Genomic DNA, 17066 nt, shown 5'->3' on the forward strand with positions numbered 1-17066 from the left:
CCAGTGTGATTCCAGCCTGTTCCAGATCACACACATCAGCTCTGCGCTGTAATCCTGAACCAGGCCCTTCCCTCCCAGCTTGAAGACAAGCTGATCATCGACAGCCATCATGATACACTCTGTCGTAAGTGCCACCCATAAGAGACAGGCTAGAGCTAAATCCTGCCTTCGGAACACCCACTAATTGAAAAAAGTACTAGCTCTGCACCCTTTTGTCAACTGTCCCAGGTCCAAAGGAAATGAGATCCAAGCAGGTTATGCATACATCAAGACAAACCCTTGGAAGATATTGTAGTCTGCTCACTGCTCAAGAACATCACTACATTGTTTGTGCATCCTAGAGTGATAGTACCAATTCTGGTCATTTCAAGCCCAGATGTCTGCTTTTCGTGTGGAAGCAGGTGAGAAGAGCCACCTTACACATCAGGCCCTCATTATGACTTCGGCGGTCTATTTAAAAAACTGCCGAAGCCGCTGCAGCCAGCATACCACCAGTGCTGGCGGGGTGCTGCCTGCCCTATTAGGAGTTTTCTGCTGGGCCAGCGACCGTAAACAGTGTTTCCACCCTCTGGCCCAGCGGAAAACTCACCACAACATTGACGCATGCTTGTAATTGAGCCGGCAGCAATGTTGTGACGCGTCGGGTGCAACAGCACCCATCTCGCATTTCACTGCCCGTAATTCGGGCAGTGAAATGCACAATGGGGCTGTCCATGGGGGCTATGCAATGCCCAAGCCAAGTGCATTGCCAGCCTTTGCGTGGCAGTGAGACCGCCATCCAAAGGCTGGCGGAAAGGGGACCGCCAGGCTGTCGACAGGTCGTACCATGGCCCATCTGCCACGGTCATAATAGGGCGTCGGACTGCCCTGACTGCGGCGGTCAGACCGCCATCACGAGTGTAGCAGTCTTCAGACCGCCACACTCGTAATGAGGGCCTCATTTTTTCTAAGCTTGGAGAGCTAATGCCAGCCTTCTCTGCATCTTATTCTACCTCAAGCCCATAGGTATGCGGAAAGAATTGTCCAGTGCTCCGCTCATGAGAAGTTAGCCGTCTTTTGAGGGACAGGCAAAATAAAGACTAAACAAACCCTTCTCAAACTCTTGTGCCAAGCAACAGTGTTTAAAAAATTGCTTTAGACGATGCTGAAGACTAACCTAAAAGACTGCTGCTTCTTCAGGGCTCTACCTAAGAACAAGAAGATGATCCACATAGTGCCCTATTCCTGATGTTTTAGTCCCTCTAGCCAGACCGCTGCTAATGTTGCAAGCAGACTACAGTGCATGTCACCCTCCATGTTATCACACATTGTGTTGTTTCTGTCCAGAGGAGGTTTTGTAATCTTTCATGGTTGTCTCTTTTATCTCTGCAGCTAGTGTGTATCCCCTTTGAATGGAGGTTCACCCTGCTGGTGTTAGTCTTTGCTAATACTTTACTGTCTGCATTCCTGGAGGTAAGTGCAAAGGCCTTCTCCCATCCTGCTACTTCTCTATTTGTTATTTTGGGTTGGGTGATTCTGTTCATGTAGGTGCTTGAAAGTGTGCTAGGGCAGGGATTTGTGGGTGTTTTACTGCCCTCATTGTAATAGCTCTCCATTTACTCTTGCATGAGCTAGAAGCTGCATGTTTTTAGAAAACTGTTAAGTAACCATGCGATGAGTCGAAGCTAAATTTGTCCAGTGAAAGATTCTGTGAGCAATCAAAACAGCTGTATGTCAAAACAATCAGTAGGCCCGGGCATATAATACTGAAGTAGACGGATGTCTGAACCATTAGCTCTTACTTTAGCATATTTCCTATTGTTTTACTGGGTATCTGGCTTTCATTTGTACTGTCTGATGAAAGATAAATAGTAAGTAGTTCCACTTGCTTCAATAGATGAGTTCATATTCGTGTAATGTGTGTGCCAGAGACTTTGCAGAAGCTTTACGAAATGGACTGCCCACTGTTTGTGCCATGCATGTGCCTGCCTGCAGCCCACTGCTGCTCCCATTTCTTAACACACCCTGTGTGACTTGCTTCCTGCAATTTGCTGTTGTCTGCCCTTGCTAGAACAAGATGTAGGATTGCTATGTTTCATTTCCTGTCGTTGGAGACTTCCAGATATCCGATTTTGGGCATCTTTGTTTTGGGGGTTCATCAGAGGTCCTTGCCCTGAACGATCAGCCAGTGGGCCTCCACAGGGAACCAGTGAGCTCCACAGGCAGCCAGTGGACTTCAGTTGGCTTCGCTTGGGGCTGTGGTGAGCTGTGGATGGAGCAGGTTTCACTCCCTTCCTGCTAGTAGGTCTGTAGAAGGACCTCGTCCTGTGCAGATGTGTTCAGCATCTTCGGGAGCTGGGGCGGTTGGACCTGCTGCAGGGCATCGGTGCGAGGGTGTGCTAATCCCAGTCGAAGTTCTTTGATGAGGCATTGTGACAGAGGCTAGATTTCCTTTTTTTCCTATTTTAACTGCCCCAAACCAGGATGCCTCCCAGTTGCAATATTGAAAACTGAATATACCCTGCAATTGAGAAGGGAGGACACTGAGAACGCGTACTGATGCTTAGTAGCTGTGGGTGGAAGTGGCACAATGCCAGGTGTACTAGGTCATGAGGAGGTGGTAAGCTCGGTTTTTAAATCTGCACAAGAGCATATTACTGCATTTTTAGTTTGTGGTATAGAACAAAATACTATTCTTGGGGACATGCATTTTCTGGTGACATTCTGCATCAATCTTGATGACGAATGCATAGCAGAATGCACTGGGGGTTGTATTGATTGGCATCAATACCAGGTACATACATTAGTATTGTTTTACCAAAGTTCTCTGATAATTTCTTTTTTTACACATTAATTAGGAATATGCACACGTAATTCATTCAGCAGATCCAGTGAAACATTGGCATAATAAAATGCACACAGAGATCTGCAAGAGTCTTAAATGAGAGAGAAGAATCCGAGAAGCCCAAACGTTCATAAGCGATACTAAACAAGACGGACGAATCATTAGTGCAGCTGAAGGGAACAGAGTTAATGTTGTCTCCAACAATTATTGTAGTCAAGCAGGAATATTCCTTACATGTGATTGTCAGGGTAATTCAACTCGACACTGACAAGTTAGAAGTAGGAATTTCTATACACGTTACCATCCTAAACAGTGGTGATTGACACTAAATTAGGAGAATTAAATTTCATAATAAACTGGGCTAAAGGGGAAACTGTAATTATAGCAGAATTTCCGCAGATGTGCCTCTCTCTTAGGGAAATTGGTAACTATTCCAGAAGTTATTGGATCTCTCATTAGTCTACAGCGTGGCATAAGATAAAACAGATAACAAAGAACACGTAAGAACAAGGCCATAACATGAAACTAACAGGAATAGTCTCAACAGCAACAGAGGCCCTAATAAATGAATGAACACAACGTGGTATCTTCTCTCCTAAAAGTGGATATAAATAGGAAGTACAATTAGGGCAGAGCTCAAAACTGTAAAACTTAATAAATATATCTTCAGAAGAAAAAACACAATAATATGGCAAGGGGTACACAAATCTTGAGACAGAAAAATGTCCAGTCTTTGACCCACACAAAATGGAAAAAGAGACTGTGAAAGAACTTAACGAACACACACAAAAGGAAATGCAGAAATCATAAACATGGTGGATTGAACCCGGCACAATGGAGTGTGACCCTTGGGTTTTCCGCCTTTCCAAACTTTACAAGAAGCAAACCAGGTTAGTATTGCATGCAGCAGAACTGACCTGTGTAAATAAAAGAGGGAATAAGTGAATGCAAACCTTGAAACAAAAGTTTCTAGACGAACAAAACTATGGTCATCTAATTGGTCAACAACAACTTAAAAAAAGGGGTCAGTGTACTGCTCCAAAAAAATGTGTATGCCCAGGTCAGATCCAAAACTGAATGTTGAATTGCTGTCCCAGGCTCTGTGTATGATCAATTAGTTGGGGCCACCTTAAGAATACCTTTTTCTGCAAGTTCCTTCGTATGCAGCGGAAAAGTACCGCAAGTCCAAACTTAAAACTACTTTTTCAACCAGAATATAAACCAATCCCCATAGCCGCCTAACCTCACACTGCGCACAGTGTTTGGCTGAGCGCAGCTGTGTTGGAAGCAGGGCTTGGTCTGCGTCCCAGGGCTGCGCAGGCCCCTGCATCACTTTTAATCTAAATGCCTTGGGGAGTTAGCAGTCCCCAGGGCTGCGGGGGACCCAGGTGGCCCCCTCATTATTTTAATGAACTGCCTTGCTGGGTGGTGGTCCCCGGGACTGCACGGCCCCTGCATCACTTTTAATCTATGTGCCCTGGGGAGGAGAAGTCCCCAGGGCTGCGAGGGGGATGGGAGGCACGCGGCCCCCTGCGTTATTTTGATGAACTGCGTTTGGCTAGCTTTGATGGTGCACTGGCGCGCAGTTTGGCACCCGCTGGTTGATATAAATGCAGTAGACTTGGACTTAACAGCAATGGAGGTCCAGACCCCCACAGATGGCATCAGAAGAAAATCTTTAATGCGTATCGTGTCCTATGGGCAGAGATGGTCAATCCCATCTGTAGACATTTACTGGAAAGTAACTTTGTACTAGGTGTAGGTATTTTCGCGTTACTCTTTCCTTATACTCTGGCTTGGGTAAGAGTAAGACTTTTCCCGGAAATAAGGGCCTCAGGAAAAAAATATACAGTGATAAAGGCCTCAAGCAGGGCTGTATACTTTTACTTGTAGATAACCGACTTTAGTGAAGAAAGGCGACACGCACGGCTGTATACGTACTTCTCTACTTTTTAACTTGTAGATGACAAATATGATGAAGTGGTGAGAGCTGCAGAGAATTATCCTCCTAAATTAGAACCACCATGGGCATGTCGCAGTATGCTGATGGTACTGTGCTGTTGTATAAGACCCCAAATGGCTTGCCAAAAGCTCAATTCTTTATTCAGTTGCTTTCCAGAATACAAGTTAACAATTAATAAAGAGAAAACTAAAATAGTAATCTTTGGTGGAAAGCTACAAACAAGGCAAATGGTAGCACGAGAATTTGTTCCTCACACGAGTTAATAGTTATAAATATTTAGGGCTTTGATTTGAAGAAGCTCTACATTTACAAATTTGAAGCCTAAGGCACTAACTTTGAATCCCACTTTTGCTCGCCTGTCCAATAAATTATCAGACCGCCCCTTTCCCTGTTGCTAGAAGTAGTGACAAAGGTTTTCCCTCTCCAACTTACGGTAATAGTTTTTCATACAAACTTAGCCAGGTAGTTGGACGTTGCACAATGCTGGATACATAGGTTGCAGTTTCATCTACCGGATTGCAAACTGCCAGCAGCGGTACGTCTGAAGTTTAATTTGTGGAGACAGCTGTACATTTTGCTTTCAGCATTTCTGGCATTTTGTGCTGAGGAGCACATCTACCAGCATTTCCTTTAAAAGGATTACTATGTAAGGTTTTCTTGATAGGGAGAAATCAGTGGAGTATACCTCTGGACAAAGCCCTGAAAACATCACGTTTTGGTGATTTGAAAACAAATCTTGCCTATGCCCCAACCAAGATATTCAGCGAGAATGCAAGCTAAGCTGTTAGCTCATCAGAACTGGGTACTTTTTGTAAAAATAAAAAAAATGCCTGAGTGATTTTAAGCTCCTATAAATATAATTTAACAACCATTTGACAATTTCTTCCCTATACCTTAAAGCAAAAGCAGTTAATAACCAAATTTATAACCAAATTGATGTTCTTTTTGATTACTCCCAAAGATTTCCAATAGGGTTATCTAGAGGGAGGCTTCCCGGGCTACAGTCTCGATTACACATAATGTGCAAATGTAAAATTGTGGGGCATAAAAGAGGCCTGCAGTTAAAAAAAAAATTATGGCTTTTGCAGCTATATTCAGAAATGTATAGAGTTGGTTAGTGAATTAACAGGATCAGTACCCCAGCTTACTGGCAGATTTTCAAAAATGTATTAAATTGCTTGTAGCAAAATTCAGACAGCCCACTTCAGCACTCCTTCAGGAGAAGGGTAGGACGAATGTAGCCAAAGCATAATTTGGTTACAATAAGCTTATCTGTTGAAATTATTTTACTATGAACAAGATCACGCCGCACACATTTCTCCACATGTAGTAATTGTAAGGATTATAATTATTAGTAAAGGTTTTACTTAAATGTACAATAAATACTTTCTCGGACAAAGGAGAGACTGCCTTCACCTGCCTATCCCGTCTCTGTAAGATGATGTTCTAGCCCTTCTCCGAGAGTTCCTAGAAAAGACACCAAAGGATGCTGACATTGGCTTTCACTGCTGAGGTTTGCAGCACTTGACCGTACCACATCCTTGCTACACGAGTCAGAGGATGGGCTTTGAAACTGCCAAGGAACTGTCAAAAAGACCTTTACAATAGACTGTGTTCTAAACCTTAACATGTGTAGTATAAATATATGTACTAGGTACACTGAATGTATTCCTCTATCATGGGATCTTCATACGAATTGACTACCTCCACGCATGTGTAGTGCCCCAGCACACGTTCCAAAAGATTGAACCTCATGCACAAAACCTTTGTGCCTTTCTAAAAGCCACATTAATTTTTAAAGTATAGAAAAGAAGGTTTTCGGAGCCTTCGCTGAATCGGCTTTGATAATTCATTTAAAAAGGAATTAAAACTAAAAATAAATACTTTAGAATGGGGCTAGATAGCATTCCTAAGAGGTAAATGTGTTCTGCTTCTTTAAATGAGCTTTCAGCTCTTCGTCCAGTTATGCACAACAATGCTAAAGATCTTGTAAAAAGAAATGTTATCCGTGTTCAAAGAAACTCCAATATACGACCTGATGTTGACATAACATACTGAGAATAGGTGAGTTATAACCACAGTTCCATTAACTTAAATCAGTTTGCACATTTAACATGCAAACATTTCACAGATCCTGTGCATATTTACAGTGCCACGCGGGTTCTCCTATGGTCATATAATAAATCAGCAGACGGGTCACAACCAGTGCTGCTTGGGATCACAGAGTCAGTATTAGCCCAACATCCTCCCCCCCCTCCCCCACCCTCAGGCTGATATAGAAACTCACCCGAAGTTCTAAATCTTATGCCATTCTGCCAAGACTTTGTTAGATTTTCAGGGACCTCTCCTCTTGTACTCAGCCATCATTCCTCAGTCCATATTGCTGTGCCTTGCGTCAGAGTGTGGCCAACCTGATTGCTCCACCTCTTGGCCACTTTTCCCCAAACTACCATGAAAGCTTTCAAGTTTTAGAAGCAGAAGAGTTGCTCCTCATGTCCAGCCTTGCAATGTTTAGGGTACATTCCAGAGAGCCTCCCCCTTTAGGATACCTTATTCTTTTCTGCACCCCTTAATCATTGTCTGCCAGTGGTTTGCCACATCATTGTAATTTTATTCTGGTATGAAAGGCATGCTTTTTTCTTAGTAAGCCTGACCTTACCTTTTGAAAATTATGTGCTCTCTCAGGCAATCACTTTTTAAACTTCTGAACATATTTCTGTGTACTTGATTTCTTTTGTTTACAGTGATAGGAACAACTTGCATCAAACTAGGTACTGTATGTGATAAGAAAACAGAACTGTAACCCAATAATCACTTGATTTTACCCATGGGTGTGAGAACATTCAATTTCTTAGTCCACTTATTAAGCGTGGTGTAGTGAGAACGTTTATGGACCTTGAAGGGGAGTCCTGCACTGTGGTGTTGCTGCTTCTAGCTCAACAAATTATTTGAAGGTCAAAGCACATCCTTCCTGTGTCTTTGTCCTCTTAAATACAAGCTATTGTTACCTTGGGGCACCAGTTATAGTTACTTGAAATACCTATAACAGATGAACGTCTGTGATTTTGTGCGTGCATCTTCAGAACCTAACTATAATGTCCCTTTAACCTTTGTTTTTTAAGTGAATTTCTAAGGTTTTTTTAAATTCTGTTTCCTAACTATAACGTTCCTGTAACCTTTGGATTTTTTCCGTGAATTTCGAAGGGTTTTTTAACGTTAAGTAATATCAAATTACTGCTTTTGGCCATGCGTGTCGGTGGTTGGCTGTACATCCCCTCCCATAATTTTAATGACAAAGCGCCATGGAGGTGGCGGTCCGTGGAGCACAAACTGGCCTTTGGGGTACCTCCTCCCGGTTTTAATATCTAAACATGCCCCGGAACTGAGCTGAAAGAAAAACAAGTGCCGGAGACCTTTTTTTCTGTTGTTTTTGCTGAGATTCACAGATCCTGTGCATATTTTGCCACTAAGGTTTGAAAAAAAAAAACACACACAAAAAAAGCTTTTTGACACGAATAAGTGAATTAAATTTTTTGCAATATTTGTTGTCCTTCATATGTAAATTTGTATCACCAAAGGGTGGCGAACAGTAGAAAGGCTTCTGCTGCGCTCCACTGTGAGTGATCATATACATTCTCGAATTGTGGTTTATAGATAAGTCAAATCGAGGTTTATATTACTACTGAAGATTTTCTTGAATCACGTTCCTAAAAGTGATAAGACAATTTAATATTCGAAATTTGTGATTTAATTGTACAAAAAGACTATTCAGCATAACAAGGAATATTTCAAGTAAACTTTATTGATTAATGGATAATAGTGCCAGCTAAACACAGCCATGCTTTTACAGCATTTCTTGTAAGTGGCCTGATGTCACGTTCTAGTAGTGACACACAAGTGGGGTGGGGGGGAGCTGGTATTCGTTGGGTTCTATGTTGTCCTTTGACAGAAGGCACAACACAGTTAGGTGGCCCGCAGCAGTATCCTTTCCTGCCCAGTCCTGTGATCTCATCTCTTATGCATTTTATCCTATACTTAACAATAGGACAGTCTGATAATTGATGTTTCTTTTCTTTCCTTAGGTTTTTGTCTGTGACTACGACATCCTTTGGCAGCGTGTTTGCTACACGAAGCGGACCTACGAGTACCGAAGCCGGGTCACGTACCCACAGGTATGATGGAAGAAGCGAGGGCTGGCATAGTCTAAACTGGGGTGGGTGAGGAAGGGCTTTCTGTGGGTAGGAAATGCACCGTGCTGTCTGGGGGGGATTCATTGTTCAATCTTATGATTATCTCTGTCTGGTGAGGCAGCGGCGTCTGTGCCTCTGCACAGGCAAGTGGTTTGTTAACCTAGCTCAATAACTTGAATACTTGTACGTAGGATTTCGAAACAATGTTTGATCTGTGGCTCAGCTTGGTAACCTCATTGAACTCTGAAAAGTCCTTGATGGTCCCATCAAGAAGGCTTCAGTTTATTGAGGCAGTTCTAGATACGTCATTACGCACTAACACGCATCAGACGTGGAGCAAGGCAACTTATATGTCCACTAGATGCTGGTCTCTGTATCAGCGAGTGGAGACTGACAGGCCGGATGGTATTTGCCTTTATAATACCCATGTCAGAAATTGGGCAGGCCAAAAGAATGCCCTTTGGCCGATGAGGACAGACTGTCTCCTGTCTCTGTTTAGAAATTGTCCCCCCAACTGTAAATCTGCTGTATGTGCAGCAGACCTTGTATTCACCAGTGCAAATAGCAACAAGCTGCAAGATGGGGACAGAGATGGTTCCAGCACTGTTAAGCATTATCCCTTGACTCCAAGGATGCTGCACACAGAGTAGCCACAACATAGTAAATGAAACACAGCACTTGACCATTAACTTGGTTCATACTTGATAATGACAGATGTTTAACCAACACAGTTTACACAACTAGATATGTTAGCCCAACAAATTGAAATTGCTATTGTCTGTACATTGATGAAAGCTCACCAGACTACAGCAGTAATTCAGCACATTTACCAGTACTCAGCTATGAATTAACATCACAGTCAAGTAAGCGCCAAACCAAATGGGAGTATCCCTCAGCAGTCAGATGCAACATTCACATAAAAGGTATGCAAGGTGTACAGGCATATTCAAGTGTTAACAGGAATGCACAAAACAGGCAGTAGTAATACAGAAGTTATTTGCCAAAGTACTTTATGTACTATTGTAAAGATACCGTTCTACAGGTAGACACTAACCAGTTGCTAGTTGTACTTGTGACAACATTGAGTTAAAATGTCCATCTAACCAGCCTTTAGTTCTGCAGCACCTACATTGTACAGCACAGGGTATGAAGCTGTGCTTACTTCCCTAGTCTCCTGACACATGGGGGATGCAGGGTTTAAGTGAGGGAGGCCTTAAACACACAGCTTGCTGTGCACCATCTTTGGGGTGTAAAGCTTTGTTGAAAGGAAATGCATTCATATCAAAAAGTTAAAACCTGATTTTAATGTCCAGTAATTTGTGCTATCATTTTCTCCCTAGGATATTAAGAGATCCCATCCACAGACAAGGTGCTGTATGTGCCTCTTTGTCTAGATCTAAAAATAGTATATTCTAGATGAATCGTGTTGGTCTCAGGATCCTGAAGATTTTCTCAGTATGGGTTCTGCACCATAAGAGGCTGAAATATGTTGACCCAGTTAAGTAGGTTAGGAAGGTAACCTAATTATTTCCACATTTCTTCCACTTCTCTTTTAGTCTTGCATACACTAGGGTTTGTAAATAAAGTAGTCGGACATACAGCTATCCTAATGCAAAGAGAAGTCAAAGATTTTTTAATTAACTGCACCAGCAACATGAACCCTTAGTGAGTCTGATTGACGAAAGAGTAACAATGAGAATGAAACTTACCACCTCGTGTGGGTGAGGGGTTTACATCTTTTTCTTATAACATTTTTGCTAAGAAATGTTGCATACCACAGTATGGGCATACCAGTACACTTCAAACATCTGCCCGTAGGTAACACTCAAGGTTCTACCCATGTGCTAGAGCCGATCGTTCATTGATGTTATACATACTGTATGCAGGGAGATCATGCTAGGTAGTGTTCTTAATAAAATTCCTGTCTTACCTGTTGTGTTTTTGTGACTGCTGTCCTAGATATGTCAGGAGTAAGGCTTTTCTCCTGTTTGTACAATGTGTAAAGAGACTATTTCTGCTGTCTGTGAAGAGCAGTGTGTCGGTACATTGTCAGTGGAAGGAAAGCAGGTGATGTAGGCCAACGGAAGGAAGTGTCTGCACATTGAGAGACCGCTTTACTTATTTATACTACGGGTGGGCGGTGAAGGCTGGAACCAATGAGATCGGCGTGGATTGAGAGATCGCCCTGTTGGTTGGTGTGACGGACCTGTGTTATGTAGTTGGTAGGTCTGTGCTTGAGTGAGACAACCCTCTGTGAGAGTGACAGTAAGTTCCAAGCCCTACTACTTGCTGTGCTCTCTTATTCACTGTCACTAATATCTTTTTTCCCCTCCATAGCTGGAACTGGATGAACTGGCCTCTGCCTACAGCCGAAGACTATGCTGCCGGCGCGATGCACCGCCCAAGGCCAAGTACAAATGGTTGGCCCAGGAACTGCTGGAGGACCCGGACTGGCCGCCACAGCCGCAGAGCAGCACCAAAGCCAGAGTCCCCCCGGTGGAGAGCTGCACCTAGGAAGCCGCCAAGGCTGGATGTGAAAGACCAGGATGTTTGGAGTTTGGCAGTTCAAAGGGACTCTGAGCCGCTCTGGCGGCCTTGCCACTCCCTTGCTTTGGCTTTAGGTTCAGATCTTTGCACATCATGTGAGAGGCCACTGGGGTTGCTTGAGGCTGGAGTTTAGGTACTTGGGTTGCTGAAGCAGTATTAGTTGTCAGCGGTACCGTTAGCACTTATTTTTAAGTATTGATCTAGGTTCTTTCTCTCCCCTGCCCTGCAGGCAGTGCATGTCACCCGAGGACCTGGTGAAATCTCCCCTATTTATGGCCATAAAGCACTCTTTAAAACCAAAGCTGCAATGAAAAGGGTGAGGGGGCACCAGACTCACAGACCCTTTATGATTCACAGGCAGTCCACCCAGGCAGTGTATTCAGCGGGTGTTTATTCTGAAATGGTTTCTGTGCACACAACAACTCTGCTGCCAGGCTTGCTGCACGCAACGGGGATGACAAGTGATGCTTGTGAATAGAGGGTAACTCCCTGGTAGCTCCATCTACACCCTTCGCTCATACCTCCATGTGCTTGGCGGTTAGACCAGGATGTCTAACTTTATTTCAAATATGTTTTGGGCTTGGCTGTTAGCCACCCCAGGCTACTGCCTTAAACTGTTCAGGGCACAAATGTTATCTTAGCATTGGTGCTGGATCCTAAATGTATTCCTTGTTGGTACTTATTCCTGACATTTCTCGTCTGGGCATACTCCCAGACACCACATTATCATGTTTCTTTTTAACTGCAAAACTGTTTTGTCTGGAATCCATCCTCGAAATGGGTTTTGGTTATGCTGTTCGCCACCAGTTCTTAACTGATGGGCAATTTCTGTATCTGTTCCTCACACACACTTTCCTTATCAGATGAAAAACTTAATTACTTTTGGTCATCACTGCCTAAAGAAGGTATACTGCAATTGATGCATTTTTAATAGTACTGGTACTTTATTATCAAATTATAATTCATCATAATAGTTGAATTATAATTCATTATTGCAACTAACAATGTGTTTAGCTCAGATTTGAGCTTTTTGAAATTCCTGTGCTCCATGCTTTTTGGCGTGCTGTTTTCAGTTTCTAATTAATGTTATGTCTATTTCTTTATGATGATGTTCAGTCTTACACCCTCTAGTCATCCAGTTATTCTGGTGGTGTCCCCCTGTTTGCTTCTTCTGTTGGATACCCATCCAACCTGCTTCTTACTTTTGGCTTTCTCGCCTCCCTCTCAGGAGAAAGCCCTGTGCTGTACTAGACATAAGGAATCCAGGGTTGTGGCTGAACTCTTTAAAGCGTATTTTCTCCAAACAATCGTGAAGGCTTCTGGATCAAATTGAGGTAGATAGTTCCCGTCTGTCCACAGTGCAGTGATGCTCTGCTTTTCAGTCTGTCTCTGCAACAGCGTGTTTGCTTTTCCTGCCGTTCTTTGGTAGATAGTAGATGCATGGCAGCTGCATCCCAATTGGTCCTGATCCTAGTCTAGGCATGTGTGAAACACATCTTTAGCTTCTGGTGCAAGTGTTTACCAAAGCACATAAATCCTTCTCTTTCTCTCTGCTCTCCCTGGCAGGTTCACGGTCACTCATCCTATGACACATGCAACGAGGAAGACCTTCATTTGGGTGGCATTGCTTGTAGTGTCTTGGGGCTGCCTGTTGCTGCTCAGTAAACTGTGCCCTGTGTGTCTTTTGAGTAACTGCGGTGTCCAAGGCTCTTGTATTTTGGGAAGAACCAGCCTAGGGATTCTTCGAGGCCCAAGTCTGTCTGTTGCTAAGCTGATGCCCGTGCACTGATGTCTGGGAGCGGGCATTTTGTGCATCTCATTTTAAAATAATGGACAGAACCAATACCTCGTCGGGTTTTGCAGCAGAGAGTTTGGCAATACACTGCTAGGGTTATCTTCGATGCTCGTAAAGGCTGCAAGCGACGAGTATTTATATAGCGTTGTTCTATTGGTTGCAGTCTTTCAGACAGACCAGCTGTGTAGATGAATGTTGCAGTAATCAACTTGTCCTGGAAAATATAATCAGTTATCCCATTCGGTGCATGTGATGAGGTGAAGAATTGTAGCAGCATTTCCATATCAGAGCCTTGATAATAAATTCTCTGATTATGTTAGGGCTCGCGTTAAATTGGGGTTTGGATTCTAGCAAGGCTGTGATTTTGTCACTTTTCTACAAATAAACATGCAGGGGTTGCAAGTAGGCGGGAAGTGTAGAGCTAGCATTGGAATGCCCTGTCAATCTGTGCGTGCACCGCTTCTCTTGTCCTATGGTGAAAATGTTTCGAAATTTACCCCAGACAAGAGTAAAACCTTTTCCAGGTTGGGCAACAGTGGGGTGTGGAGAAACTGAATTTAGTCACTCAGCAGATACTTGCATATTTAGGTGTTTATCTGCTCAAAAAAATGGCATTCACAAATGTTTGCAGTACAGGTACAGTGCATACTTCTGTAAACTCTTGTGAATTCCTAGCAAAGTAAACCTGCACCACAGGAAAACATTTATCTGAAGATGCACTCTTGTGGCTTTCAGAGATGGGCCGCTGATTCATATATACGGGTATTGGGGCGCATCATACAGGTTTTATTACGTTACTTATCTGAGAAATGGTATTCAAATATGCACCATATTTTAGACAAAAGCCATTTGCAAATATTTCGTCTATACATTTTATTTTGAAATCAGACAAATCAATCACCAATCTTGCTTTCATGCATTTATATGCATATAACTGGCGTGCATTCTGGAAGCATTATAAATGGTCTCAAATAGTTTAATTTTGCAAATATGTGTAAATTTTTATAGTGGAACCACTTTCAGTAATGCAAGCTAAGCTCACTGCATTTCCTTCCAGCACTCGCGCTAAAAGTAAAGGCTTTGAATTAAGGAATTCTATATAAAAGATTGAACAATCTATAGATATTGGTACACACATTGCTTTAGGAGTAGACCATCTTCTTTCAGAGTAAAACAGATATAATCTGTTTTACTGCAAACTGTTAGATAAAAGTTTGTGCTGCATGGAGTTGAGCCTTCTTTTCCAGTGGACAGAATTAACATAACAACATGCTATCCTTGTCTCCAAATAAAACATTCTGGGTGTCGAGTGATAGGAATTCCACACCCCTGCAGGTACTCAGTTCTTAAATCCGCACCGAAGGACCCAGCAAATAGCCTTGTCCGACCTCAGAACCTGCATGTTCTTCTCTGTTCTAATTGCCTGCAGTGTCAAACTCCTGCACTTTTCAAGATTTGAACAGTTTGCAGGTGAAATCAATTTTGATATTGTCCATAAAGTAACATGCTGCGATTGTGTTGTTTGAAACAGCAGCATGTAACTTTGGGAAGAACCAGTCACAACCAACAGTCCCTTCTCCCCATTCTCCTGTCGCCTGTTGTCCCAGTTTAGGAGGTTTCCTCTGAATATCAAGCACACTGCGGTTGAGTCGCTATGTGCACTTTCTGAAAAGCTTTGCTACTGATTTGGAGGATGGGCTGAAGATGTTAGGCAGGTATTTCCAGACAAAATTATTTGGAAGGGTGTTTTTCATAGAAAGATTGTCTGAGGTCCAGAGCTAAGAATCTCCGGCACAATGATGCAGGTGCTTTGTAAGATTCTGTCCCTTTTCTGGTGGCCAGGATATGGGAAATAGTGCTGGTCTTCATTACTTGCCCAGTGCAACTCACAACAGTGACAGATTGCAAACATTTGTCTGTGCCAAGTCATTGTGGTGCAGGATGAACAGTCAGTAGCCTGTTTGATTAGTTTCTGCAATCTTATATTCTGGGCACACTTATTCTAAAGCCTTCTTTCCAGATACCTAACCTCAAGGTGTTCCTGGTGTTCTGTGTTAACTATGGTTGTAAGACTCATCGACAAGTACTTAAGAGAATATTTAGCCTTCCCTCCTACATTACTGTACTTTGTGGTCTCTAAGCCATTCCGGTTTAGTTCTACACTCACTCTTGGCCTGTTTACACCTTCTACCAATAAGTGGAGCGTGGGTCTTTCCAGCATTAAACCTTCTGGTGTCACAGCTATAAAGTTGTAGTTTAAAATGTGCTTTGTACCCATCATACACCAGTACCCCAATGGACAAAGGTTATAATCTCCCCTCTTTTCAATTCATTTGAATGGTGGACCAAATTGAACAGCGAAATTGAAGCTGGTAGATTGTGTAACATTGTGCAAACGCCCAGTACTACTTTGCCTCATTTACATCTTTTACAACAAGACTTTCAGCCTTTTCTTTCGTAAAGTTTACTTCTCTTGACTGTCTGCGGTTAGTGTGTGTTTCCTTTTTTGTAGTCCTGCGCCTTTAAGCTGCCTTGTAGGGTAGGCTGTGTGACAGATCAGGAGAGAAGGGCCTACTTCCCCACCCCGTCTTCCCCCTCAATCTGAACCCTGGTACTGTTCAAGGCCATGCTCCAACCTGCACGTCTTGATTGACAGCGGGACACTTAGGTACGGTCTGATGTCTGGTACACGTGTCTGTGGCAATTGCAATGCTGCTGGGTTTTGAAATTTTCAAATGGTACATTATATATACACATGCACACCCATAGAAACATTCACCCACCCAGCAGACAGACTGTTACAATATAGACTCTTGTGCTTTTTTTGAGAGTATCTTCCATATTTTATAAGCTGGACTATCTCTGAAGACAATTGTGGGGTCGCCTAGACAAGCTGCATTACTTTTTGAGCACACTACAGTGTTCCAAAATCTTTTTAAGGTGAGCAGCTTTGAAATGCAAAATCGACTTGAGCAGCCTCTCCACCTTCACTCCTTCAAAATGTGTTATTTAGTCAGAGGAGGCCAGCTGGTCCAAGAATTCTCCATCATGGGATCTTCATTCACAGGCATAAACACAGACTAGTTCTGTCCATGTGTAGGATTTATTAACACGCCTATAGGCAAAACCATCTTATTATATGCATCGATAAAAGTGTATGCAAACACATTTGCAGGCATATTAATTGTCTTTATTTATTACTTCTTCTAAAGAGAAGCCAATTGTAATACAAAAACAGATTTGAAAATGTTCGGCACATACAGACTTTTCTTAAACAAAAAAAAATGTTAAAAAAAACAAAATGAAGTCAGAGAGATGCCAACATAAAATAATGTTTAAAAAGGATCAGTGTTCCTTTATGGGAGCCAGCTTCTCCACTTCATTTGAAACCTCATGTTTTTCTCTGTTTTGAGTAGCCAGGATCCCCTCAAAACACTGGCTCTGCTCTTTTCAAAATGTATCCCGCAGGATATTTTGTTTTCACTCAGTATATTTGGCCTTTGCAGAATCCTGATTTTACTGCAGTTATATTTTTGTTTTGTGTCCACTTAAACCATATCTTGGAAAATTCTGAAATTGAGCATGATGCATTACGGATTGTATTACCCTTACCTCATTCAGTGAAGGAGTATCCTTAATGGCGAAATGGGTATAAGAAGATCTTGAAAGATTGTGAGGTAATTTTACTGAGAGGCACGTTTTAAAACTTCAGGAGACAGTAAGAGGCTGAATTAGGATTACAGCCTT

The 17066-nt window shown here is 42.6% G+C and overlaps 1 protein-coding gene across 1 annotated transcript in view; it reads left to right on the plus strand.

Annotated features, from left to right (window-relative positions):
- The window catches only part of LOC138266905 (polyamine-transporting ATPase 13A3-like), a 228487-nt gene extending 211896 nt beyond the window's left edge, over window positions 1-16591 (plus strand). The window contains exons 31-33 of the mRNA XM_069215643.1: window positions 1372-1452; window positions 8870-8959; window positions 11315-16591. Of these exons, the coding sequence (XP_069071744.1) occupies window positions 1372-1452; window positions 8870-8959; window positions 11315-11491 (348 nt within the window). The 3' untranslated portion in view covers window positions 11492-16591. The remainder of the gene's footprint in view (window positions 1-1371; window positions 1453-8869; window positions 8960-11314) is intronic.
- The last annotated feature ends 475 nt before the right edge of the window (window positions 16592-17066 follow it).

The sequence above is a fragment of the Pleurodeles waltl genome, chromosome 12 (assembly GCF_031143425.1).
Source record: "Pleurodeles waltl isolate 20211129_DDA chromosome 12, aPleWal1.hap1.20221129, whole genome shotgun sequence".
NCBI lineage: Eukaryota > Metazoa > Chordata > Amphibia > Caudata > Salamandridae > Pleurodeles > Pleurodeles waltl.